Source organism: Carlito syrichta, unplaced genomic scaffold (genome assembly GCF_000164805.1).
Source record: "Carlito syrichta isolate Samal-C Ts95f unplaced genomic scaffold, Tarsius_syrichta-2.0.1 Scaffold109667, whole genome shotgun sequence".
Lineage (NCBI taxonomy): Eukaryota > Metazoa > Chordata > Mammalia > Primates > Tarsiidae > Carlito > Carlito syrichta.
This window is the reverse complement of record NW_007053763.1, coordinates 206,476-234,134: the sequence shown is the minus strand read 5'-3', so window position 1 is coordinate 234,134 and position 27,659 is coordinate 206,476. Positions and strand designations below refer to the sequence as shown.

At 39.1% G+C, this 27,659-nt stretch overlaps 1 protein-coding gene across 1 annotated transcript in view; it reads right to left on the bottom strand.

The window, feature by feature from the left end:
• Window positions 1-1,785: 1,785 nt before the first annotated feature.
• Window positions 1,786-27,659, bottom strand: part of GLCCI1 (glucocorticoid induced 1) — a gene marked incomplete at its 5' end in the record, with an annotated part of 67,631 nt that continues 41,757 nt past the window's right edge. Inside the window, 4 exons of the mRNA XM_008068749.2 lie at window positions 1,786-4,650; window positions 5,758-5,878; window positions 19,553-19,763; window positions 23,806-23,958. Coding sequence (XP_008066940.1) covers window positions 4,305-4,650; window positions 5,758-5,878; window positions 19,553-19,763; window positions 23,806-23,958 — 831 coding nt within the window. The remainder of the gene's footprint in view (window positions 4,651-5,757; window positions 5,879-19,552; window positions 19,764-23,805; window positions 23,959-27,659) is intronic.

The following is a 27,659-nucleotide window of genomic DNA, read 5'->3' as shown; positions in this document are numbered from 1 at the left end:
ATTACCTTCCCCTAGGCTTTAGTCTATTCTTTGGTCTAAAACAGAGGTGAGCAATTTCTTTCTGCAAAGAACTAGGCATAATCTTGGCTTGTGAGTCTTTAAAAAAGAACCAGACAGTAAATGTTTTAGGTGTGGGGGCCAGACTCCCTCCGCTGCAACTATTTAACACTGCCACCGTACTACAAAACAACTACAGATAGACAGACACAAACAAGGCCAGCTTTGTTCCAGTGAGACTGTATCTACAACACAAGGCAGGAGGCTGAACTTGGCCCCTCACCTCCAGCTATGGAGGCTACTGAAGTCTAGCCTCCTCTGGGTTTTGTTTCCTCATCTGGTTGGCATGGCTCTCGTGGCCACCATTGTGTGTTGCTGCAGCCTGAAATTTAGTAGTGAGCTGGTAAGATGACAGAAAGGCACAGCTGAGAGAGTCAGTGGAGAAAATGCCAGAACCTGGTCCTTATCTTTGGAAATAAAAAGCCCAGGCATGTTGAGGAGGAGAGCTGACTTGGAGTAACAAGTTAAGACAGCGTCCTAAGTCCATTTCTTCTGCTGAGGTGGAGATGAGTTGAGGAGTCTGAGAAGGATGTTCTTTAAGCAGCTGGAGTGGGGGTCTTGTCTGGAGCACTGAGATACTGAATCAAGGTGTGAGTTCAGGGATTCAGCTGCATAAAGCTCCAAAGAACCCCGAGTTCGCCCAAAGCGTGCACAAGGGGAGGAAGCCCTGCAAGCCCAGCGAGGGACAGAGGGCAGAAGCTGCCGGGGCAGGGGTTGCATGTAGGATGTTGCAACTTCAGAGTTGGACCAGACTCACACTGGAAGTGGGGTAAGCCCTGTCTGCAGTTTTCATAAACAAACATCACAGGTTATGCGTCATTAGCATAGGGTGAGAACATGTAAGTTCTTAGGCCTAATTCTCCCCTTGTTCTGGATTTGATTTTGGAAATACTGAATTAACTTGCTTCTCAGGGCCATTTATATAGTTTATTACACAAGCAAGTGAGGGGGAGACGGGCCAAGACCCCCACTTGCCACATGTGTACTCACAATGGACTGTAAACTCGCACAGGGTAGAAAACTCCTTGCCTGAATTCTCATTATTCTCAAGTAGATCGCATACACCCACCATTAGAAGGTTATTATTATTTTTCTCAGCCAAAAACACAGCTACTAGTCATTTTCGAGTTTAATAAGAAGGTCAAATCTTATCTGTCTTTTGATGAGATGTGCTTTGGAAATGAACACCAGTGCCGATAAGAGGCTCGTTCCCATGTCCACGCCACCACATGTCACACCATAACCCTGTTGGGACAACTGGCAGCGCATCAACTTGCCTTTGCTCTGTAGAGCTTTTCTACCTCTTATTCTGAATCTAAACACATTTTTAAAAGTGAAAAAATAAATTTTATGGCTACGGTTTCTTTGCAAGAAATATGCAACTTCCTTTGAGATGATTTTACTGAATTACACTCTTTTTCATAAATTCTTAGGTATAAAATGATGTGGGAACAATGTTTTCTCTATGTACTGTGATCATAGCTGGGAACAGTACAAAGAACCGGAACTTTAGACATCTAGCTTCTTACCTTGTGATGGAAAGTGTGTAAATTAAACGTCGAGAGGAAACCAGGTTGTAGAAACACAATCTAGTCAGACACCCCACAGTTCAGAGACGCAGGTCGGAACTCAGTGAGCACCAAAAGCTGCCAGTACCCTGAGCTGAATCCTTCTCTGTTGGTCAAACACCAACAACCCCCATGTTTTCAAAGACATAGTGAAAGATTCCAGTTTTACTAATAATTTTATTTAAATAAGACACAGGAACTTCTATACTGAAAAAAATACAAAACAAAAGCCACACATTTCCTTGTGTAAAGCCATATTGTATGGTAACTCAAATACTGTTCAACACAGTGGCTAGAATTAAACAGTACAACTATATACAAAATTTAAACAACTTCTGACAAATTTCTACAGCTGGATGTAGGATACATTTGAGCTCAACAACTTCTGGGAAATTTACATGGCAAAGCATAAGCTTTAACACATTTGGTTCAAAACTTTAATATATGCTAAGAACAAATGTACAACACAATATTTAGTTCCTTATGAGAAAATAAAAGCACATATCACTATAAATATCATACATCAGATTTCATCACCAAAAAAGCATATTCAGTCCATTTTTCTGAAGTGTACGTTGATACTATTGTATCATACTTGGACAAAAGCAGAGCATGAGACCAACACATTACGTGATGCCAAACCAGATATCAGAAGTACAGTGGAGCTCATATTTATCTTACGGAACTAGTATTTATCTCCCTTTAACCATAATCTACAAAATATAGTATTTTCATCAAGGCCTGAGATTATTAGGGTTAAAGGTATCTGCTGCTGAGAAGATATTTTAAAAGGTTCCCCTGTGGAAATGGCAAAAGTAAACTGAGTCCTTTTCCCCATGCCAATCTCCTACAATATAACACTGACTGATTTAAAGGAGCCAGAATGCACCTTCAGGAGAGAGTATTACTGCAAACTTTGGTGGAAAGAAGATAACTGGATCATGACAAAGTAATACACAGAATACACAACGCACACATATACACACATGTATATCGCTTCTTTAAAAAAAATCAATGGTGTTGCTTTCTTCTCTATCACCTCATCCTCCTTTGACCACCTTAGAAAATAAACAAAACAGAGAAAGCCCAGGAATGACTGGAGGGAACTGAAACGTTCCTTTAGCTGTAGGCACCTTGCTCCCCTAATTCCTAAGAAAATAGTGCCATACACTTTAGGTGCAGATGAAACAACTCGAGGTTTCACTGAACTGAAAAACTGGAATAAAAACTCAAAAGCTTCCCTTTGCTTCTGGACACTCTCTTTGTGCTGAAGAGCATGACGTCTGGAAGGTGGAGCTCTCCCACTGACCATCAGAACTTTGAGGGCTCTCTTCAAGCTCCGTGGAGCACTTATGTCAAGTCGGCAAGTTCAAGGCTACTTACTTGGGTTTATGCTCTACTTCACACATTGCAAATCTTAACTATTCATGATAGTATTAAGAGAGGCTTAAATTAGACACCTTCAAACTACTGCTCTTTTAAGTCACCGAATAACCTGCATACTTACGCTGCACAGATTCTGAGGCCCAAGTGTTCTCTCGTCCACTTCGATGCAGCTCAAGCACCTAAGCTGCTTGAGTAAAAGTCACCAAAAAGATGTCATTTCTTAACATGCAGATTAAGGAATTTCCAAAAGAGAAGCTAAACATAAATATGCCTTTAGAGAAAATAGTAACAGTTGGGACCCTGATGGCCAACATAAACAACAACAAAAAAATCCCAACCATCCCCTGTCAAACACTTTGCTTCTTCTGAAATTAAATCTAGACACTCTTGTCCTCCAACTTCATGACACACGATGTGGAATGTTTATGTACAGTCCTAAACAATTGATTTGCAACATTGTAACAGTCCTTAACTGCAGGATGTCCAAACTTTTAAAAGCCACCTTTACACATGTTAAAACAGTGAATGCAACAGTTGTTCTACTGGTAACCACATGACAAAGGTGATGTCCGACACCACAGGTTTGCTGGTTCTCCTTATGCTCACCCATCCAGGGTTACCCTTCTCCTAGGTGAGTACACTTCGTATTCTAAGCTGTGGAATGTCATGAGGAAAGGAAAATGCATACAAGACGGAAAGGCAGAGAGTGCTGTTCCCTCGTGAGTTTGTGGCTGCGAGCAGTCCACACCCCACTATGACATACATTCCAAGATACCTGAGTTTAGACTTCACCTGAAGTACCTGAAGCGAGGCCATAGGGTGGACACTGTGCAACTGTTGTGGCCATTTTTTTTGCATTGTATGTATTACAGAAGTTAGAAACAAACACCTGGATCAATTGTAAACATAATCCTGAAGTACAGTATTTTCCATAGGACAAACACAGCAAGACGTTTTCTATTTAGACAGGCAACTTTTTGATATAGAGCTTATTTATACTGAAGAATTTGGAACAAAACACAGGACACATTACTAATCTGTCAAACAAACTATGAAATGCATAGTCTCCACTTAAAATGCTGAATGACACACACGTTTTTGCAAGCATTACTGCTTTCCACAAAAACTGCTGAATAAGAGTTCCGTCCCTGCCAAGATCAGTGTCAAGAGATACTTTCCGATGCTGAGAAGTATTCTGGTGATGGTGTTCAGAGTTCATCGCTCCATGCAGGCAGGCAGATGTCCAAGGCCCTGTCCCCAAGCCACAGGCCATGGGGCAGGCCAGCCCCTGCCCTAGATGACCATGTAGCTCTGGGCAGAGCCATGCTCCTCCACCTGCAAGTCCTGTAGGAGCTGCTGCTGCTGGTTCGGCTGCTGGGCAGGGGCTTCTGTGGAGCCCACAGTGCTGGTGTCATCAGAAAGGGACGCGAAGGAGACCCGGGAGGAGAGCTGCTCCACCGTCAGGGTCGCCAGTGTGGCACTCGGGCCGGAGCTGGGAGAGTTCTTGAGCATCAGGTCGGCAGCAGGCAGAAGGGGGCCCAAGAGTTTCACAGGACAGAAAGCTGATCCGGTTGGAATGAAATTAACCTTGTTTTTGTCAGGACATGAAAAGAGAGGGGCCGAGATAGGCTGGCGAGACCTAAAACCATAAAACACATCAGGTTTACAAGTGAAGCAGTTCTGAATTCACTGGTGTTCTCTACAACAGCTACAATGTGAATGGCAGGGGATGAGTTCAGTGTACACAGAGAGGTAAACATCTTCCATAGCACAAGTCAGCTGGCCGATTACTCACGAACACAGCACTGAGGTAATGTCTGAGATAAAAAAGTTTTCCAGGGGACCAGGGGGACACATTTTTTACAGAGATCATTGGTCTGCTTTTAATCATTCAGAAACATGGGAAAATCACCTGCTTTATGGCTGAAGATCACGCAGAATATTACTTTTCTGTTATGAAAAAGCATGCTGGGGGGCATCCTTCCACGCGCATCGCTAGACACACGTCTCCTAGAGACACAGGGACAGGCCAGTGGGTGCTCCAAGAGCCCACCAGTCCAGCAGAGTCCAAAGCCTTCCCTCCCCTCTCCTTTCTGAGGACCGAGCCACCCACTCCTGCGAGATGGGTCTCAGTCCCCTGCCAGGGCTGAGTACGGTAGCCTTAAGTAGGCACCCGCCAGGGATGAGGGAATGGTAGCATCTACGGCCCCCATCTCTTCCTGAGCTGTTTGCCCGTGTGCAGCATGAACCTCTTCTTCCGACTTAATTTCTAACTTATACATGGTGGAATTTCATAAAGAAAAAGATCTTTTGGCAGAAAATCTGCATTCAGTGAGTAACACGCTAGATGTCTCTGCAGGGGCGGGGATTGATGCCCTCAGGCTTGTAGAATACCCTGCCTGAAGTCTAGGCACACATACTGGTCACTCTGCCCCTAAATGTCTTAGTTAGCCATCTCAATTAATTGCGTTCTTGAAAGAAAACATTTTAATAGCTAAAAATAGCTCTTTCAGGTAGTAGGGATAAATTTCCTGGTTTTGCACTGGCTTACACATTTCTGACATATAGGCTCCAAGTCTCCTGCAATGAGATCTCTCATGCCTACTCAATTTCTTTTTTTTACATAATTTGCTTTTGAAACACATTATCAGCTGGATAGAGTAGTTGATTCATCTACAATCAACTGGTCTCAGTGAAAAGCTTGACAGCTTTGCAGGTCCCAGCTGATAGAAAAGACATTACTTACGCCATTTCCTCAAAGACCTTCACTCGCTCACATCCCTCTGGGGGCTCGCGTTTGAACATGTAGCTGTTGTTTGGTTTGGGAGATGAGGCATACTTGGGTAACGGTGAGCTACTCCCACTGTCTGTAAATTTAAAGCAGTTATATTAACTAGTGATTGAAAGCTCTTTTAAGTTACACGTGACTTCCTAACAAACAGCCTCTGCACAGTTATCCACTCCTGCCCCTGTGCCTCCGCCATGAATCTCCGCCATGCCACGTGGCTTCTCAAACCCCTGTGTAGGCCACTTTTCAGTCACAACGTCCCTGCACCAGTCATCTGCCGCGTCAGAGGACAGAAAAGAAGGGTATTTTGGTCCAAAAAATGGCATTTTGAATAAAGCAGAGCTGTAATCCTGAAAACAAATGTGTTATTATGTACTTTAAAATTGCAAATGAATGGGGTTATATGCGTAAGTCATACAGAAGTATGACAACAGCTTATAACGGAACAGTGTTCCCTACAAGCTTGCTCACTGTCCCATCTAACTCAACACTTTAGTATGTGGAATAGTCTTCATTACAAAAGTTCTCACCAGATATGTTACTTTTACTAAACATCATGAATCACATACATGCAGGGGGATTAAAACAAACAGGTTTACAACACGTGCCCACCTGTCCACCATAACAAAGGGAATGTTGCCTTTAAAATATATAAAGGACGTTTTCAGCATAGCTTATGTTCTATTACTGGAAGACATGAGAAATCCCTAAACAGCTCTATCTAACATGTTTTCTTCATATTTTTAACCAAAAAGAAAATGGCCTATTCATGCAAAGCCATAAAATCAACATGCAATTTCTCCCTTTCCTACTTGGCAAAGGATTTGGAGAAGTCAGACTCACCAAAATGTGCCATTATCTTCATAAGATGCCAAGTTGTAAAGTCAGTAACATATTTGTGTACATACAATAGTCCCATTTAAACAAATTCTGACTTAATGCAAACCAATCCCCACTGCTAAAATATTATGTACATGATCTACTGAGATGTATTATTTTCATCTATTTGGAAGACAGAACAGAAGTGCCGCCATTCTATTTGTCACAATTTTAATAAGTTGCTTTAGTCAATCCAACATCCAAAAGCTTAGTAGTAAGAATGCTTTTGTCAGCCGGGCTCGGTGGCTCAGCCTGTAATCCCGTACCTTTGGGAGGCTGAGGTGAGGGGATTGCCTGAGCCCGTGGGTTCAAGACCTACAATAAATAAAAAAATCAGCCAGGCATCGTAGCGCACGTCTGTAATTCCGGTTACTCGGAAGGCTGAGGCGGAAGGATCGCCGGAGCCCAGCAGGTAGAGGCTGCGGTGGCCGGGAGCGGCCACTGTACTCCAGTCTGGGCGACAGAGTGAGACTCCAACTCAAAAAAAAAAAGAATGCTTTTGTCATCATGAAGTAACAAATGCATGCGCAGACCCTGATGCATTAGCACTGAGTTCTATGACCAACTCCAAAAGCATGGGTGTCGGTCTCACGAATGTGGATCTTGGCTTTGCCTCTATGTGACAAGAGCAAGAGCTCTGGCTGGAAGCCACAGTCTGCAAAGCTCCGAGGGCCACTGCTGGGGGGCTGGAACAGCGCAGGGCTCTCCATCCTGTGATGCACATGCCCACAGGAGATGCACAGACTGGTCTCGGGGGAGAAGTTAAATCTCAGAATGGTAGGTTTCTTCATGTACCATTCTGATTGGGGGATTTCCTAAAATTTACCCTGAGTCTTGCAAAACAAACAGGAGGCTAGAGGGGGAATAGGGTCCTCTCCCTCCTGCCTCACTGGTACAACCAGGGCTGACTGCCATTCTCTCTTTGAGGTAGGCTAGACAAGACTGGTCTCCGAACAAACGCCGGGTAGAGCAAGGCCTTTCTGGTGCAAGATCAAAAACACAGCTCACGATGGAAGGCCCAAATGTCACCTGTATGTAGACCACTTATGTACCTAATCCTGACTTGTACCCCGCATCTTTAAAATAAAATAAAAAATAAAATAAAACACAGTTCGACCTTACTTTACTACTCAAACAGCAACAAGCCATGCAAAGGAAGTATCTGAGATCAGGAACCAAGTAAGCAGACTTGGCAGGACGCTCCTTGGAGACAGCACCAGGCCCCACATGACCACATGACACTGCGGGACCAGTCCCCACCAACAGCAGGGGGTGGCCTGGCAGCTGTCACGGAAGGAAAGACCTCGTGGCCAGAGCCAGTCTTCTGGGTGACATATCACCACATACTTCCACCCAACTGTATTGATGGTTTCCAGGGACCTGTCCATAGTTGAAAGCTAGGTGGGAGCTGGACCACCTATCCGCAAAACTGGTGATCTTCCCATAAGCATCTAGACAAAATTAAACAATTCTTCTTCTGAAAATTTTTCTAATTTCAGAGGTAATAAGTGTAACTTTTTTTTTTTTTTTTTACAGAGTTTTATCCACTTATCTAGTTCTGTTTTTGTTTTGTTTGGTTTTTTGGGAGGGAAAAGTGGTAATTAAAGTTAAACAAACAAAAAATGCATTGCTATCCTAACAGACAGTATTTAGTGGTATTACACCTTTCTGCCTCTTCAATAAAAAGTATTTGGTTTTCTGTTGAAAATATTTATATTTAATGTTAGGTAATCTAGAAACACACAGCTTGAAAATAAAAACTTTTGAGACCATAAGCAAATATTTGTTAAATCCGAAGTTTTCCCCTCAGGTTGAATACACTGGGTATCACACAGTGGAGCAGGGTGAAGAGGCCCGCAGTGTGGACTCTAGCTCTTGTGTGTTGTGTTACCTTGAACACAACCATCTTCCGGTTTCTACACAATTAAAGGGATTGCCATGCATTAACTCTAAAATCTGTGATTTATCTTTAATGGTTCCAACATACAAAGAAGGAACACTGTACCAGTTTTTGCTTTGCTTTATGAAGTGACATGATTTAAAAACAACTCGCATGACCAACCTATTCTGCTCATTCCAGATTTGAAAACGTAGCAAATCACTTTTCACTTAGAGCTCTGTGTTGAACCAATCATCACATTTCAGTAATAGAACATCATAAATACGAGGGAAGATGCCTGTTCAGGAGACTCAGGACAAGAAGTCTGCTGGGAATCATTATCAATCCCTTTGTTCCCTGGTAGGCTGGATTTTCTCATTTATATTTATTTTTAATTTTTTTATTTCAAAGATGTGGGGTACAATCCTGCAAAAGCAGGATTTCTATTGAGAGGACAGAAAAGCTCCCTCAGTGGGAGGAGACCTAAAGGGGTTGCCCCCACTCGGCTAATTTTTAAAAATCTTTTTGTAGAGACAGTCTCGCTATGTTGTCCACACTGGTCTTGAACGCCTGGACTTAAGCGAGCCTCTCGCCTTAGCCTCTCAAAGTGCTGGGATTATAGGCATGAGCCACCGTGTCTGGCAAGAAATTATTAAAGTTTGAAATTTCATATCGAAGCAATATTCATTAAACTACATGTATTTGTACAGCTTAAGAGTTTTCTGAATTTCTCCTAATAAATGCCTTCATTATTTTTGGTATATTACATTATACGGCTCACAATTCCAGTATTAAAAATTATATATATAAAGGTTGATTCACTTAGGTAGGTAGGTATGTAAAATCTTAACCAAGGTTCTATTCTTGCCATTCTGAGACTAATCCAAGTCTTTAAAAGTGCTTTCTTTATGTCAATCAGATTATTTTATCAAATTAAGTAAAATCAATTCTAAAACAGTAAGTCAGGCCACCTAACCTCTATCTAGGCCTAGCTTCATGGCCGAGGGTAAGTTTGATCCCTCTGCTTTTTGATCTGTAAAACGGGAATAACTGCTGACAGGATAGCTGTGGAAGATGTACGTAAAAAGATTTGGATTGTGCCTGAAACATAATAAGCAGTCAATAATATGATAATAGTAGAGAGAACATATTATTTCTAATTTGCAAATTAGAAATACACATATTTTTAACTTTCCAATTAAAATGGTGAACAATTAAAAAATTAACTGCCTATTCGACTCTTGGTAGAATATAAGCAATGCCATTTGTAATAGACTTGCACACTCTGTTCTGGTACATAAAACAGTCCTACTGGCAGTCCCAGATTCCCCAGGCCTGGGACTGCCAAGCATGGACTCTGCCAGACCATGAAGGCATCCTTTCACATGAGAGGCACCTCATGCTGAAAGTTAAAATCAATGCCTGAGGCATGCAAAGTCAACAGAATACTGTACAAAAAAATATGTTTATACATATGCAGCAATAACCAGTAGTGATCCTTCTTCTCTCTCTCTCAGGTAGATAAATGACCAGGAAAGTGAGTGTAAGTGTGCGGCCAACACTATACTCAACAAATACTAAAAGCGTAACAAAAGCATAAAGTTAGCTAAAAGAGTAGGATTGGAAATATAACTGACTCCATAGGAGCTAAACAGAATTACTACTCTAGAGTTAAAATTACTTCTTTTGCTTCAGGAAATAAAATTATAAGTACAGTGTGGTTTGATGGCCTAATGAAGTCAGGAAATACACACAACTGGATAACATTTCCTGGCAACAAACTTTAAACCTAGGTCCATCACCAACTGTACTGAAGAGCTTGTATCTTCAGTGAACTCCAAGACCAATTTGGGAACTTATAGCAAGGAGATCCTTCTAAGATTTCCCTAATATTTCAAAGTTAATTCTTTATAAAATATTAAGGAATTTTAATAAAACAAGATATCAGCTATATGTAAGATCTCCTTTAGGTCAGATTTCCACAAAAGATAAGGGGGAAAATTACTTCAGAACCTTTGCCACTTGTATTTTTGAACTTTACTTCAAATAAGATTGAGTTTTGAGTAACTGAGACTCAACTTACATTCCAAATGTTAGGACCATTAATTAAATATTTGTCATAAGGAGAAGGTGTTTTGTTTTATGTTTTTCTAATTATTTAACATTCCATGTACCATTCCAAGTGTGAATTGAATTGATAACAATTTATAAAATAAGAAAACCACAGTTACTCCTTTGTTTTGTGCTCAGAATAAGCATGGTGCTTCATTCACAACACAATCTGATATGCAGAACACCACAGCTGATTATAATCCACAAATCTGACGTGGAGTAGTTGATATGCTCACTACTCACTCTGAATCTGGCATGACAGTTAAAAAAAAAGCAAATCACTTTATTGAAGACAGTCTTCAAACTAAAACATGACCCTTAGAAATATAGGTCATAATGGTAAACTAAACTGAAAATAAATTGCAGATTACATGCTTTTATCTTGCAAAGTAAAGTATTTAAGGATGTCAGGAAAATTACTGTAATACAGTCTTGGTTTTTATACTCTCAAGTTTATTAAATAACAAAATTTCCAGGATCATCAGTTTTCACAAAAACTGAAACACACTGTTCATATTAAACTGTTCCTAAGTATTCTACAGAAAAAAAAGACACTTGAACTTCTAGTAAGCCGGACTCGGTGGCTCAGTCTGTAATCCAGCACTTGGGAGGCTGAGGTGAGTGGACTGCCTGAGCCCTCGGTTTCGAGACCCGCCTGGGCAACTTAGCGAGACCTCATCTCTACAATAAAACAAAAAATTAGCCAGGTGTTGTAGCGCACGCCTGTAGTTCCAGCTACTTGGAAGGCTGAGGCAGAAGGATCGCATGACCCAGCAGGTTGAGGCTGTAGTGGCTGGGAGCGTGCCACTGCCCTCCAGCCTGGGTGACAGAGTGAGACTCCAACTTAAACAAACAGACAAACAAACAAAAGAACTTCTAGTAAAAGTTGCACTACAATTTTAAATGCTCACTCAAATATTTACTGAGCACTTATACATGCAAAACGGAAGGTAAAGCAAAATGCTCTCAATGTTGTCTTAGTGCAACAGTCAATGAAATTTAGTATTTCCTTTTCCATTCTTGCTAAAGGGAAGCGGTATTATAATACCTTCAGGCAGAAGCCAATACGGAACCTTCAACTTACCATAATCTTCATATGAAAGTCTGTTCCTTCTCCCATGTTCCCCTTTTCACGACAGTGGTCACCTTCCACATCGCCCCTGCTGGGACATGTGAGGATGCAGCCCCCATCCCCTTCTCCTCCCTCAACTCACAAGTCTTGTCAGCCGCCAAATGCTGCAGATCCTCCCCAACCCCTGCACCCCGTGGGCCCTGCTGCCCTTCCTCATCCTCCTCATCCTCCCCTACGCCTGTGGTCTCCAAAGGATCTTCTGACATGCAGGAATAAAGTCTGGAGCACCGATATATGTTCACTTTCTATTTCTGAAAACAACTAAACTTTTCTAACACTTATTTAGCTTGCAGAATGAATTACACACACATATAACTTAGAAATACATGAACTTATTCTGGGGTACTGATTCAAAATTGCTGACAAGAGCGTAAAGAATAAATAAAATCTGAAAGCCACAGACTAGATTATGAACACAGCCTCGTATCTCATCTTCCTCCCACCTCTACCCACTTCTGTTTCCACCCGAGTCATAGTTCTTCAATATTAAGCTGGCCACATCCCGTGGCTGAGGAGGCCTCTGCATGGCGTTTCATTTCTCAGCAAGGCCTCTGGGCCCCGTGGAGACACTGGCCTCTCTACCTCCCACTCACTCTCACTGCCTTTACCCTCCACCACTCAGCCCTGGGCTCCCACACACAATTTCTCACTGTTCTCCACACACCAGGCCCTTTCACAGCCGAGTGCCTACAGAAAGACTGCTCCTTCTGCAAAGGCAGCAAGATACAGTATCAAGTTTCCACAGAAGACCTTTGTTGGCATATAGACTCCATAGAAGTTAGAGAAGTTATTTAATTTCTCTAAGCCTCAGATTCCAAGTCCTTTAAAGAATGACAATGTCACCTACCCACAGGACTATGGTAGTATTACAGAAAATAATAAAAATAAAATCACCTGAGCACATACATTTAAGCATCATAATTCTATGAGGCAGCTATCCCAATTTGTAGGTGAGGAAATTGAGATACAAACACATTGAGTGATTTGTCCAAGGACACATAATTAGTAAGTGACAGAGCATGGATTGAACCTGGCTGCCCCAGAGTCAGGGTTCATTACTATCCGTGCTATCTGCTTCACTAAGTTTGAATCTAGCTCAATTCGGGTGATCAACTTGAGATGATCAAACTGTTTCCAATCTAACATTCTGTGTTTCCAACGAAAGGCTTGTAGCTCAGGCAACAGCTTCATGGGGTCTGCTTTCTATTGGTGTCTTGAGGAGATGGCATGTAATGAGTGTCCCCTAGGAGTTTATATTTCTTTTTAGAGGAACACAAAAGATAACAGGGGGAAAACTCAACAGACTCCCTTTTCCTCTAACCGAGCTGACAACCTAGTGTGCTCTACTCAGTCACAAGTGCAGTCTACCTGTTGCCAGTGTGACTAACAGGGAGAAAGAAGATGAGATAAGATTTTAGCAAGGTTGCTTCCTGTCACCTCATTTTAACAGGAAATTTGAACTTCATGACTTCTTTCCCACCAAAAGCCTATTCCTAAGGTAGTGTAGTTTGGCTACGCTTCATTTATTAATTTTTTGAAGAGTATCACATTTGCCATGAACATTAAAAACCTAACATAATTTAACAACTCAAAGAAAAGACACTTATGTTTTCAACATGGCTATAAAAATACATCCTTTAAAAAAAAGGACATACCATGAAGAAAGGCCAAGAAAACTCAAAAACATCTCTGCTAAGCATGACACCATGCTAGGCACTACATTTTGCTGATAATGAAGCAGTGAACAAATTAATCTGCTGCTGATGGAGCTTGCATCCGGATAAGCAGATGAAAGGAAATTCAGTGAAATACTAGGCAGGCATGTTAAAAATGTTTTGTTTGCATATATTCTAGACTCTGGGCTATAACAGCTGAAATTGAGTTGAATACTTAGTAGCTGTTTTGAATTATGAATAATAACTCATCCATAGAGAGCTCTCACAGTATCTGCCACTGGTACAATTGTCAACATCTTCAGAAAGAGGCGAAAGGAGTGTTTATGGATGCTTATTTTGTGCTGTCAGACACTGGTGTGTATGTGATTTTAGATGACTGTCTTGAAAAAAAGAAACAGGGAAAATGTCCTTAGGGAACTTATTCTAGAATAGGTCAGTTTTAACCTATAAAGCAACTCCTTTGCTGGAACAATATCTTTACAAGTTGTCATTTTACCACTAGAGATTCTTCTAGGATAATAAGCATCCTAGAATCATACAGAGAGACTCTTTCAATAAATAGATCCAGATTAGAAAACAGTGATTTTCAGGGTGTGGTAGTTAAAAGAAGTATGTCTGTCTGTTTCCACAACATAAACCCCATAAAGAAAAGTGCCACAAAGTCTTGGCTGATCAGGCTACCCAGAATATAGAGGGTTAAAATACAGTAAGGACAAAGGTTAAGAAAAAGAACCCTAGAGATAAATACAAGTTATGTTAAAATACATGTAAAAAAAAAAGAATAAGAAGATGCTAAAAAACGGTCTATTTTAAAAGTCTGCCTAGGGTCAGTCCTAGACCCTGAAAAGACAAATAATACTTTTCTTTTTCTCTCCCAGGAACAAGGACAGCCGAGTCCTAACACCCAAAGTTTAGTGGTATGAATATGTATGAGTAAAATCACAGCATGAGTTAACCAGGCTATATTCATTGGCTTGGGAAACTCTCCACATAACATACATTGTTCCCTCAGGAAAGTATAGTTTAAATTACAATAATCAATTTATGAACTCCTGGAACACAACGTTAAGTAGTTGGCCTGAGTAAAATGGTTCCATTTATGCAATGATTACAATAATCAATGTTTCCATAATATTTTATAAAATCACAGAATCTTCTAAATACTGCCTAAGTGAATTGTGCCAAAGATCAATGACAAGCAGCAGACTGCTGTCTAGGCTCTGTGGCTTGCCGGAATCAGTCTGGCAACCGTTAAGGAAGGCTGGTTGAACTGCTGAAAAACTGCCACATGATGCTGCCATGTGTGTTACAGAAATGATACCTCTCCCTTGCCCTTGGACATGACAATACGTGAGATCAGGCTAAGTCTGAGGGTGTGCTCTGGCACTGTCGAGATGACAGCTCTTACTCTGCATCCTGACTCTCCCATACAGAGGACAGCAGTCACAGCTCCCCGAGGCCTGGGTTAGTTAGCCTGGCAACTTCACACGTGGGACCAGTGTGACCAGGCTGGCTTCAGCTTTAGGCCACTGGAAAACCTAGCAAAACAAACAAACAAAAAACCCCACCTGAAATAAGTCTCTTAATAGCTGGAACTTTCTCAATCACCAGAGGATTTTTGCCCCAACAATGCAATCCATATAGCCAAAGAAAGAAAACAATGTACTATTCAACAAAAATTACTTTAGAAGTCTCCAATTCATAGAGAATAGATGTCAGGAACAGGCAGACACCATGTCAGCGAAGTACAGGGAAGAGTAAGTCTGTAACAGATGAGTGCTAGAACCTAGTCAGTCCAGCACAGCCCTTCTGCGGACATGTGCTCCCTGCAGTTGTCCCCACCCTCCTGTGCATGTCTATCTCAGCTCCCAAGGACATCTAAATTTGCCTGGACCAACTATTCCACTACAGACCAACTTCTGTACAACAACCGCAGAATACGCAGCAACTCCAGATAGATCCTAGCTTTTGGCAGGTTATGGTGGCTCACACCTATAATCCCAGTACTTTGGGAAGCCAAGGTGAGAGGATTGCCTGAGCCCACGGGTTCAAGATCAGCCTGGGCAACATGGTGAGACCTCATCTTTACAATAAATAAAAAATTAGCTGGGCGTGGTGGCACGTGTCTATAGTTCCAGCTACTAGGAAGGCTGAGGCGGAAGGAACACCTGAGCCCAGCAGGTCGAGGTTGCAGTGGCCATGAGTGTGCCACCGCACTCCAGTCTGGCTGACAGTTAAAGAATACTAGCATTTTAAAAACTGGGAAACAAAACTAATGTAACCAGGGAATTTCCTGTTTAAATAAACTATAGAGTGAAACCTTTTGTAATGCAAATTTCTATCTAAAATGACTGCTTTGTAAATGACAATTTCATCACTGGGTTTTCTTAAAAGTTGATTATTTTAATGTAAAAGGAATTAGTGTATAAATTAAGATGTGTTGTCAATCTTCTCTATTGAATAAATATGGTAATTTTAGGGTAATAATAAATAAATATAAAGTATTCATTCTGTTTTCATAATATTGAAAAGCTGTAAGAAAGCTATGCAACTTCCTTTTTCTTCTTTACTGAAAATAAATATAACAAAAGACCACATTGTGACTTATTGTAGAAAACACAAATTATAAGAAAGAAAACTGAAACTCCTCCTCTGTACTTTAACTGTTCTAAACATAATTGTATAATAGTGTATTATTTGTTTACATTTCAAATACTCCCTTATTAGACTATAAATTCCTTAAAAATAGATATCACATCTTATTCCTCTCTATTTCTCCACTCTCTAATGTAGTATCTGACATACAGTAAATGTTAAACAAATGTTCCTTCAATAAGCTAGAGGGATAAACTCAGCTGAAATACATAACCCTCTGTTCTCAATCCTAAAATACATATGTGTGCATATTGCATACATACATATATAAAAGGAACAGATGCTATTTTAATTTTTTCTTCACAAAGATAGCATTTGATTTGAGAACTAGAAGCTTCTTATTGTGTAACAGAAAGCCACACATTTTTCTAGGGAACAGTAATAACAACTTGATCTCAATCACAAAGTTATGCCTCTAACCTAAATATGGTAGATATTAAGAAACTGGTGCCATGAGACCTTAATTCCTATACTGAGGTGATCTTGTAGAAAACAGAAAAATGTCTTAAATGATTTTGAGGTCCCTGAATCTCTACAATTAAAAAAAAAAAAATTTATTGTAGAGACGAGATCTCGCCAAGTTGCCTTGGCTGGTCTCGAACCCTCGGGCTCAGGCAATCTACTCAGCCTCAGCCCCCCACAGTGCTGGGATTACAGTCCCCATAATTTCTAAAGAGATTTTAAAAAATTACTATTAGCAACACTCATCACCATTTATTGTTTACTGTGTACCAAGAATACTTTGGTACAATATCTCACCTGAAGTCCAATGATGATATGCAGTAGGTATTATCACACTACTATACTAAGAAATATTTTTTAATTATTAAGAAAAAAACTGTTGGCCTTAGCGATGATCTGGACCAATGTTCTCATTTTAATATTAAACAAAAAACGACACAGAAAGGAAGCATGTAAAGACACAGTGTTGTGCAGGTGGGTGTCTAGTACAAAGAACAACAGGACAAGGAGGGAAACACACAGGGCAAAGGTGTAGGAAAGCTCTAGCCTAAGAAATGGTCAGAATTCGGAGCATTAGGCAACTTACAGAAACTAGGCCAGAGAGGGAGGTTTTGACTAAGCTGTGGAAGAAAAGCAAATAGTTTATATTTTTTCCTAAGGGCACTAGGGAAACTAGTAGGTGACAATAATGATTATTTCTATAGCAGTAGCTACCATTTGGTGAATCTTGAGGACTAATGCAGGCTTTATGTCCAAAACTTCACAGGATTAAATACAACCCCATTCTAGAGCCAGTGCTGCTTTTAATGTCTCCTGCTACAATGTCTCCTGCAAAAGGCCCGGCAGGACAGAAATCTGATTATACCTTCTCATAATAAAACAGATTCTAAGTCTTCAGGAAAAAGAGATATTAAAGAACATACTGTTTAAAACTTAGGATCTAAGTGAAGTCCTCTTCTGAGTTACAGAAACCACAGACTGAGCTGCCCCACGGGCATGCTGACTTGGAGGCCCTGAAGACAATCTTGCAACTGGCCAATCAGACGGACTTGCCCATCATCTTCCCAACACATTTTGTTTCTGGTACAGCATCTCTCAATTATCTACAGAATCACACATTAAAAGGAAAAAACAAAAGTCTAAAAGTAATTGTCTAGCTTTTCTACCACCATTATTTCTACTCTTCATTTTACCCCAACTACACATATTAGTAAGCTGCAAAAGTGGCCACCTTGAACTGTACTAATCCTTTCTATTGGTGTAACAAAGAATATGGGTTTTGGAATCAATCAGGACAGACCAGTTTCGCCATCAACCACCTGTGCAACCTAAGACAAGTTACTGTTTATTATTGATCATTTCCATTTATTTTCAAAGCAAGCACTCCCACTAGAAGCAAGGTGTTTTCTTGCTGAATGACTGTGAAACATCCTCAGTGACATGACTTGAGGAAGTGATTAAAGGTATTTGGCTTCTGCAGGATGCCTCAGTGACATATAGCTTCCTCATCCGACATTCTAAGAAATGAAGACTTCCACTTGAAGCAAGAGGTGCCTGAGGTCCTGCATTCAGTATAGCCTAACAAAAGGGGTCCACAAGGCCTTCAATAATAAAAGGACAGAGTTATTGAAACCCACCCATAGGTGTAAAAGCAGAGGACAAAGTCCAAAGTAGCTTCCATTTAACATCTCGAGTGAGGTATGACGACAAGTGAAAGGAGTCAGACATGAGGAACATACACCATCCTTTTTATTCCCATGAAATCCAGTAACAAGGAAAAATTGAATCTTAGTGACAGAAGTCAGACGCGTGGTTACTTGATGGTGGAGAGGGGAAGAACACTAGCTGAGAAAAGGCCTGAGAGAGCCTTCTGGGATGGTAAAAATGCTCTATATCTATGCTTTGTCTAGGTAGTGGCTTCATGAGTACACACATAAAAATTCACTGGACTAAGCACTTAAGATCTGGGCACTTTACATACAATAATACCTCACATTATAGGGGGTGGGGTCAAATCAGAACAAGGATCATAAAGTCCTGTAAGATTTTGCAAACTTGAACTTTTCTCTGGTTTTGCATGTTTGTTGTCATTGATCTATTTGTGGCAAGAAGCGGTAAAGGTGTTATGATAATACACACAACACCACACTGGGTACCACGCCCACTACCAGGGAGACAGAGGGCCTGCTAGAAGCCCAACCCTCAGTTGCATGCAATTTACATATGTAGTAAATCCTCACATGCACCCTACAACTCCAACACAAAATAAAGTAAAAAAGAATGTGCTCCATGTTTCTTAGCTTATAGCTAGGAAGGGGAAGCCAGGCATCCACCACCCTTCTGTGGTCAGGTCTCAGGGAGCCAGACACAGAAAGAACCCAGTGAGTGGTGGTGACAAGCACAGAAGAATATGGGATGACAGCTTGAATATGACAGGCAATAAAAAACACCAGAGATCCTCAACAGTCAATTCATCTACCTGCCATAATTAATCCCTGATGTCTTGTAGGTGCTCACCAAGCCTTATTTAGTTGTTTCAAAATACACTCATACCCCGACAGAATTTTTAGAAATTATATCCTCCCAAATCAATCTGATTTTGAGCTCTAACTTGAGGCAGGAGAAATATAAACTCTACCATGACTATTGTCAGCTCTGGACAGTATCAAGGAAAAGGTCTGTGTGTGCTGTGATGGAAAACTGCACACACTCCAGTTTATGCCTTTCGACAGCTGTTAGAACCACGCACTGTGCTGTTCTGACACATTTATGGAAGATGTTTTTCAGAATCACAAAGAAGGGGGTATGTGAAATCAATGAACAAACAAACCTAGATTCACCAATTGTTCACAATCTCACTATTCAACAAAAGAAAAAAAATGATGTAATGGTCTAAGACAAAGAAAGTACAATGATCCCTAGAGCGACCCTCATCTGAGCGGATGACGTGACTCTTACCTTTATCGCGATCATAGAGTAAGTCTTCTGCTGAGCAAGGGCTGCCATCCTGGGACTCCGGGCGGCAGAAGGGGGAGATGCAGGGTGAGTGGCTGCTGCAGCTGCTGCTGCGCTCCTGGACAGAAGGCGTCTGCGTGTCAATGCTGCGAGTACTGCTGCTCCGGTAGTGAGCAGGCAGGGGAGCTCTCCGGCCATCAGGGATATCCAGGGGCTGGAAGAGGGACACCACTGAACATGCAATGCCAGTGCGCAACTCCACGCACAGGGAGAGCACATGGTTTTTCCTCTGAGTTCACAGTCTACCACTATTGCTGTCATAATTTATTCTTCAGAGAATAAAGCACCACACTTGTGTCTTAGTTTCTGGGCATGCAACCTTTACTGAAGTAAAAATTTCTTTCAAATCCAATTATTTCCTTCCAAACTCCACAGCTCCCTGCGTGTATTCACAGGTCAGCGCTTCCCAATTCTCCTAAGGACAGCAGGAGGTTGTTGAACACTGTGTCGCTAATACCTAGCACTGTGTCTGGCACCTGGCAGACATTCAATGAACGTGTGCTAAACGAATTAGCTGAACTGCTAAAATCATCACTCTGAGCTACTTGAAAGAAAAAGTGAAATCTCACATTCACAGGTATAGATTTCTCTCTGTTCACTGTTTCCTATTTTAATTATTTAGAGACCAGGAACAGACCCATACCTTTCTATTTCCTTCGCAAATTGTCCAAAATTTACAGTACAGAGGTTTATTCTATTAGTACTCAGTGGAGGAGAATAACATAACTCAAAACAATTCTACTAATTTGGTGTCCATCTAAGTAGGACTACTCATAATTTTACTTAGCTCCCATGCATTGTTCTAAGTGGCAAAAACAAGAAATAAAAAGGGAACCATAATCACAGAGCCATATATTTTGGACCTGAAGTCACCTCAAAGTTTAGTAGTCCAATGACCTGTTACAGTTCTGTTTAATAGTCCAGCCCTAGTTCAGAGCTCCTGGTGACACGGCCAGTTCAATGCCATCGAGCTTCCACCATAGTGGGCTCTTTCTACTCTCCTCTGCTGCTTCAACTGTAAACACTAATCCTACTCTACCTTCTCATCTGTGGGCTAATAAAGTGAGGTCAACAAATAAAACTCTATATAATAAATTCTTTCTTAAATAATTTAACCCTTTGCACACAGATGTCCACTCTGAGGGGCCATTGTAAATCTAGCAAACTACTTGGATGTCCCCTTTCAGGGGACATAAAGAGACTGCTGATATTTATACAGGACAAACTATGCGAATGCAAATTTTTCAAAATGTCCATTTCCTTGAAGTTTTCTATTCAAAAACAATGAAAAATCTATGTGCCATTTGAAATTTGTTAAACTTTTGATGAATCAGTTGAGGAGTGTTTTTTAGGAATCATAAGTACGCCCTTCCACATTGTCTTTAGACAACAGACTGGACAATAAATTACATACTATTAATGTGGGAGGAAAAAAAATGAGACAATATTGTCTGCTTAACAGAAAAATACCAGGTGGGAGATGCCCATCAAATTACTACTGCAAATCAGTGAACCTGCAATGCATGCTGATGATTATTTCACACATTTCTACACGTTAGAAAAATATTAAGATATAAAATTTTGATTTTTTTGGTCATAAATAAGTTCCTCAATGTCCAAAATTCCATTATAAGCCAAATATCATTATTATAAAATAACTGGTTCCAATGCTATACTATTTAATATGGAGTGATTCGTTTTTCACTATTTCAAAAAAGCGTGGTTGAGTTGCTGGTAGGTCATCACGGAATGTTTCCGAGTGCAAAGAGTTAAAATATTTGTTGTTATTATACAGATAGGATTGCAATGCTAGGGAACAGAACCAATATACTGTCAGTTTATTTGCAATTTATTTTCACTATTTATTGTGTCTGCTGCTCTTATTCTGAGCTTTGTCATTTCAAAGATTTCAGAAACACTGTCAGGGGAGAGGTAAAATGAGGCAGGATTCCAGCGTAATCAGTTTTTTCTAAAACAAGCAAGTGAAGGCTGAAGACTGCAGTATCTTAAATAAAAACTTCATTCATCTATGTTATACTGCTAAACCAAAACTCTACCAACTTTACAATCTGACAATGACCACTCCATTGTAAAGAAAATATTTAATCGATTTAAATATCAGTTAATTTTATAAACAAAAAAAGCAAAACTTTCCAACTTAGGTAGAAAATGAAGAAATAATAATTTACTTGGTCAAACTTTAAGAAAATGTGACTTTAATAAAAGTGTCAATATTGATAATCAGTAAAAAAAAATCATGTAAACATCTGTAGCTCAAAAAAAAAGAGTTTAAGAATTTGAATTATTTTTCATTTACAGCCTATGTGATAAATACAACCTCTCTCTGTATTTCCATTTCTTACTCTAGACCTGAGTACTATATATCAATTTCCTTCACCAACTTTTGTTTTTGTTTTGTTGGTTAAGGAGGATGGGGGGGGGGCAGAAGACTTACAACAACAAAACATTTTTAGAAATCTACATATTTACATAAAATAACAATGGGAAATATAAAAGCATGGAACATCAATCCAGTTAACATGACAATTTTCTTTTGATTGGTAACATTTTGATTCATTAAAACTCAGAGGCACACAATTACATGTAGATCTAAAATTTCTAAAAATTCATTATCTTAGTTATAACTTCATAAGTTATCTCAGAATAATTTTGAAAGGTCTACTATTGGAGTATGACTTATTTAAAAGCAGAATTATCTGAGCAAGTTGCGTATTTTAATATAGTTCTGCTTTGATGTTCTCAAGAAAACAGCAAATAATCTCATCCTCCAAAAACCAGACCAACTTTCCCTTACATTACTGTTCTCAAACTTCATTTAAAGGATAAAGGAAACATTTTAATGGTAAAGAAATAGCATGATTTCCAAAGGGTTCCTTGATGGCACAATATTATAAGATAAAAATTTAACATGATATTATCTGATAAGAAAACGGCACAAACTTTTGGGAGGATAATTTTGGCAACATTCAGATAGAATTTAAATGTACAAATGCTTTAAATGTACAAATGCTTTGACCCAGCAAGTTCACAGCCAGGACATTCCTGCAAGAGTATACTATGTATACTACAAGTGGTGGCAGAAACAGAAAACACTCTAAAGGTCCATCAAAATCTCACAATTTTAAAATAAAAAATTTAAAAGTTAAAAAAAAAAAAGTGACAAGTAAAGAGATAACTGAGAGAATGAGAGATAATATGTTCAAATAATATACTGGATAAAGAATTGTCTCTAGAAAATACAGAACTTTATAAATAACATTACAACTCAAAACCAAAAAGACAAATAGCCCAAGTGTAAATGGGACAATGGATCTACACAAATGTTTCTCCAAGGAAAACATACAAAGGGCATAGGAAAAGATGCCTGACATAGTCAACCAGGGAGAAACGCAAATCAACACCACAATAATGCACCATTTCACAGCTACTAGGACAGCTGTGTCAAAACAAAAAAAAAAGACAACTACAAGCGTGGATGAGGATGTAGAGAAACTGGAATCCCATACATTGCTAATGGGATTGTAAAATAGTGCAGACACTTTGGAAGGGAGTCTGGCAGTTCCTCAAAAGGTTAAACACAGATACAGTATCAGAAATTCCACTCCTAGGTACATATCCAAGAGAAATGAAAACATTAGGTTCACTCAAAAACTAGCATTAACTCACAATAGCCAAAAAGTAGAAACACTTCAAATGTCCATCAATTGATGACTGAATAAATGAAATCCATACAACTGAGTATCACTTGTCAATAAAAAGGAAGTACTGATACATGCTATGGGTGAACCTTAAAAACACCACGCTGAGTAAAAAAAGTCAGTTACAAAAGGTCACACACTGTACAATTTCATTTATATGAAATGTCTAGAACAGGAAAATCCACAGACACAGAGAATGGGTTGGTGGCTGATGAGGGACAAGAATATTAGAGGGAAACAAGGAATGACTGCCAAAGGAGATGAAGTTTCTTTTTGGGGTGATGAAAATGCTGCAAAACTGATTGTGATGATGGTTGCCTAACTGTGAAAATGCTAAAAACCACTGAGTTGAACACTAAATGAGTAAACTGTATGGCATGTAAATTATATCTCAATAAGGTTATTACCAAAAAAGTACTCCGAGATAGTGTGTAATATTAAAGAAAAACAAGATTCAGACATCCCACATAACCTTACCTTGGACACTTCCTCCTTCCCATTATTTTCTTTAATGAATACCTTTTCTAATTCAGGACTTATTCCTTCTACATTGCAGGGCACACGTGAAACAGATGATTTTGGCACTGATATATTTGACAGTGGCATAGGAACTGACCTTGATCCAGTAGCCTATGAAACAAGACAAAGTGGTGTCAAATTATTTTTGGTCAAAGCAATCAAAGAGCATGGTAGATCTTAACATAGAAACTCAATGAACAGTTATTTTTGACATTTTGAATTCAATAAGAATTCAGATACATACTCAGAAATATAGGTTCTGAAGAAAGTATGGTGAAAATTACATAGTCAAAATAATCATTGAAAATCTTTTTATATAAGTATAAAGATATAATTGTATAATATATATTCTTGTTCAATAGCATGGCAAAGAATCTTCTGTATTATTTAAATTTGTTTCCTTTTCTGGACTAGGACAGTTGAAATCATGTAAGTTAAATGTATCATGTGAGTCCACTGTACAGCTCTGTATGTACGTATTTAAAAGACTTGTTTGTTTTCTGTACAGTGAACAATTACCTTCCAGTATTTTTCATTTCCATTTTGTCAACCATTTAAGAAAACCTATTGGATTATTAAGTAACGTGGTAACAATACTATGATAAGTTCAACAACATTCACTTCTTAACAACTTTAAGGTTGTTTCCAAGTACTCCTCCTAAGAAGTGGAACAAGAAAAGGATGCCCACTTTCATCATTCCTATTCAACATAGTACTAGAAGTCCCAGCCAGAGCAATCAAACAAGAGAAGGAAATAAAATCATCCAAATTGGAAAAGAGATGTCAAATTACCTTTGTTTGCTGGTGATAGAATCTTACACTTAAAAAACCCTGAAGACTCCTCCAAAAGACTCCTAAATTTGATAAGTGAATTCAGTGAAGTTTCATGATACAAAATCAAGGTACAAAAATCAGCAGCATTTCTATACACCAATAGTGATCAAGCAGAGAACCAAATCAAACACTCGATCTCATTTACTATGGGGGGGGGGGACCCTAGGAATATGTTTAACTAAGGAGGTGAAAGATCTCTACAAGGAAAACTACTAAACACCAATCAAATAAATTGTAGATGACACAAATGGAAAAAAAAAATGTTAATGAACAGGAAGAATCAATTTCATTAAAATGACCATACTACCCAAAGAACTCTACAAAGTCAATGCAATTCTATCAAAATTCCAAAGTCAGCTTTCAGAGAATTAGAAAAAAAAATCCTAAAATTCATATGGAATAAAAAAAAAGGGCCAAATATCCACAGCAATCTCGAGCAAATCACATTACCTGACCTCAAATTATAATACAAGACTGTGATAACCAAAACAGCATGGCACTAGTACAAGAACAAACACATGGACCAATGGACCCAAATAAAGAATCCAGAAACAAAATAATCCCAAATATCTACAATGAGCTGATCTTCGACAAAGTAGACAAAAAACATACACAGGGGAAAGGACACCCTTGTATTCAATGCATAGTGCTGGGAAAATTGGGTTGCCATTAGCAGAAGAATGAAACTGGACCTCTACCTCTCACCATATACAAAAATTAACTCAAGATGGATTAAAACTTAAATATGAGATCTGAAACTATAAAATTTCTAGAAGAAAATCTAGGATACTGCCTAGGCAAAATAATTCGTGGCTAAGACCTCAAAAGTATCTGCAATGAAAAACAAAAATAAATAAATGGGACTTAAACTATAAAGCTTCTGAATAGTAAAGAAATGCTCAACAGAGTGAACAAACAATCCTCAGAATGGGAGAAAATATTTGCAAACTATATATCTAACAAAAGATTAATATTCAGAATCTACTAGGAACTCAACTCAACAACAAAAAATATCTTTAATCCCATTAAAATGTAGGAAAAGGATATGAACAGATATTTTTCAAAAGAAGACATACAAATGGCCAACAAGCATATGAAAAATGCTCAGCGGCACTAATCATCAGGGAAATGCAAGTTAAAACCACAATAAGCTATCACCTTATACCAGTTAAAATGGCTATTATTCAAAAAGTCAAAAAGTAACAGATATTGGCTACAGGAATGTGGATGAGGAGAAAAGGCAATGCTTACATACTGTTGGTGGGTATATAAATTAGTACAACCTCTATGAAAAACAGTATGGAGATTTCTCAAAGAATTTAAAAATAGAACTGCCATTTGATCCAGCAATCTCACTACACAAAAGAAAAAGAAACCACTGTATCAAAAAGATATCTGCACTTGTAGTTTATAGCAGCCCTATTCACAATGACGAAGATATGCATTCAAAGTGTGTAAAAATTCATGAATGATTGGATAAAGTAAAAGTGGTATATATACACTATGAACTACTAGTTAGCCATAAAAAAGAATGAAATCACGTCTTTTGCAGCAATATGGAAGAAACTAGAGACCATTGCCTTAAGTGAAATAACTCAGAAACTGAGAGTCAAATACCATGTTCTCACTTGTAAGTGGGAACTCAGCAATAGGTACATATGGACACAAAGTGTGAAATAACAGACACTGCAGACTAGGAAGAATGGGAAGGATAGAGAGGGGGAGGAATGAGTAAGATACTTAATGGGTACAATGTACACTATTCGGGTGATGGCCACACTAGATGCCCAGACTTCACCACTATTCAATATACCAATGCAACAAAACTTCACCTGTGTTTTCTAAATCCAACCCCCCCCAAAAGTTTATCAAGTCCTTTGCAGGAGTTCTCAAAAATTAACCACCTGTAATATCTGTTGTAATTTAAAAGCATAAGATGAGTCTTTTGGTGCTCAAAAAAACTTATACGATAGGAAAAAAAATAAGAAAAAAATTAGTACGTTAAAAATTAAAACAGATGACTTCTATCTTACACTGAATGATTAAAGTTGATATACATGATTTGTGATGAGATGGGCTGCTAATCACTGGTTAGCACATTAATAATATTCCCTATACTCGATGCTTTCTGTGTTCCTGCCGTCTGTGAATTGCTGCCCATTAATGTTTTGTCTCTTATTGATGCATGAGCTTTCTTCATATTGAAGCCGTAACTTTTTATCATACATTACTATCAGCTATTTTTTTCAAATACAGTTGGCCCTTGAACAACATGAGCTTGAAGTGCACGGGTCCATTTATACGTTGATCTTATTCCACCTTTGCTTCCCTAAGACAGCAAGACCGACCATTTCTCTTCCTCCTCCTCAAGGTATTCAACATGAAGACAGTGAAAATGAAGACCTTTATGATGATCCACTTCCACTTACTGAACAGTAAATACATTTATTTTCTTTTCCTTATGATTTTCCTAATAACATTTTCTTTTCTTATTGAAGAATATAGTAATTAATACATGCAATATACAAAATATGTGTCAACTGACTGTTTATGTTATCAGTAAGGTTTCTGGGCAACAGTAGGCTATTAGTAGGTATGCTTTTGGAGAGGGATTGGTGGCCCTAAGCTCCATGTTATTTAAGGGTCAACTGTATTTCACCAAATATTTTTCTTTCAGTATTTTTATGACTTTTCATACTTAAATACTTAACCAATTATGATTCATTTTTGTGAATGATATAATGTCTTAGTATTTTTTCCCCACCCAGTAATCCAATTGCCCCAATACTTCTTTATGGATTCTATATTTGATTTCCTTAAGTTCCTGACTAATAGTCCCTCTATAGAGCTCCACTTTAAATGCTATAATTTTCTATTACATTTTGGTGTCTTGTATGGAAAGTCTTTTCAAATTTTCTTTCCCATTCATGGCACTGCTTTTTCAATGACTGTTGAAGGCAACTTTGCAAGTAATAAAA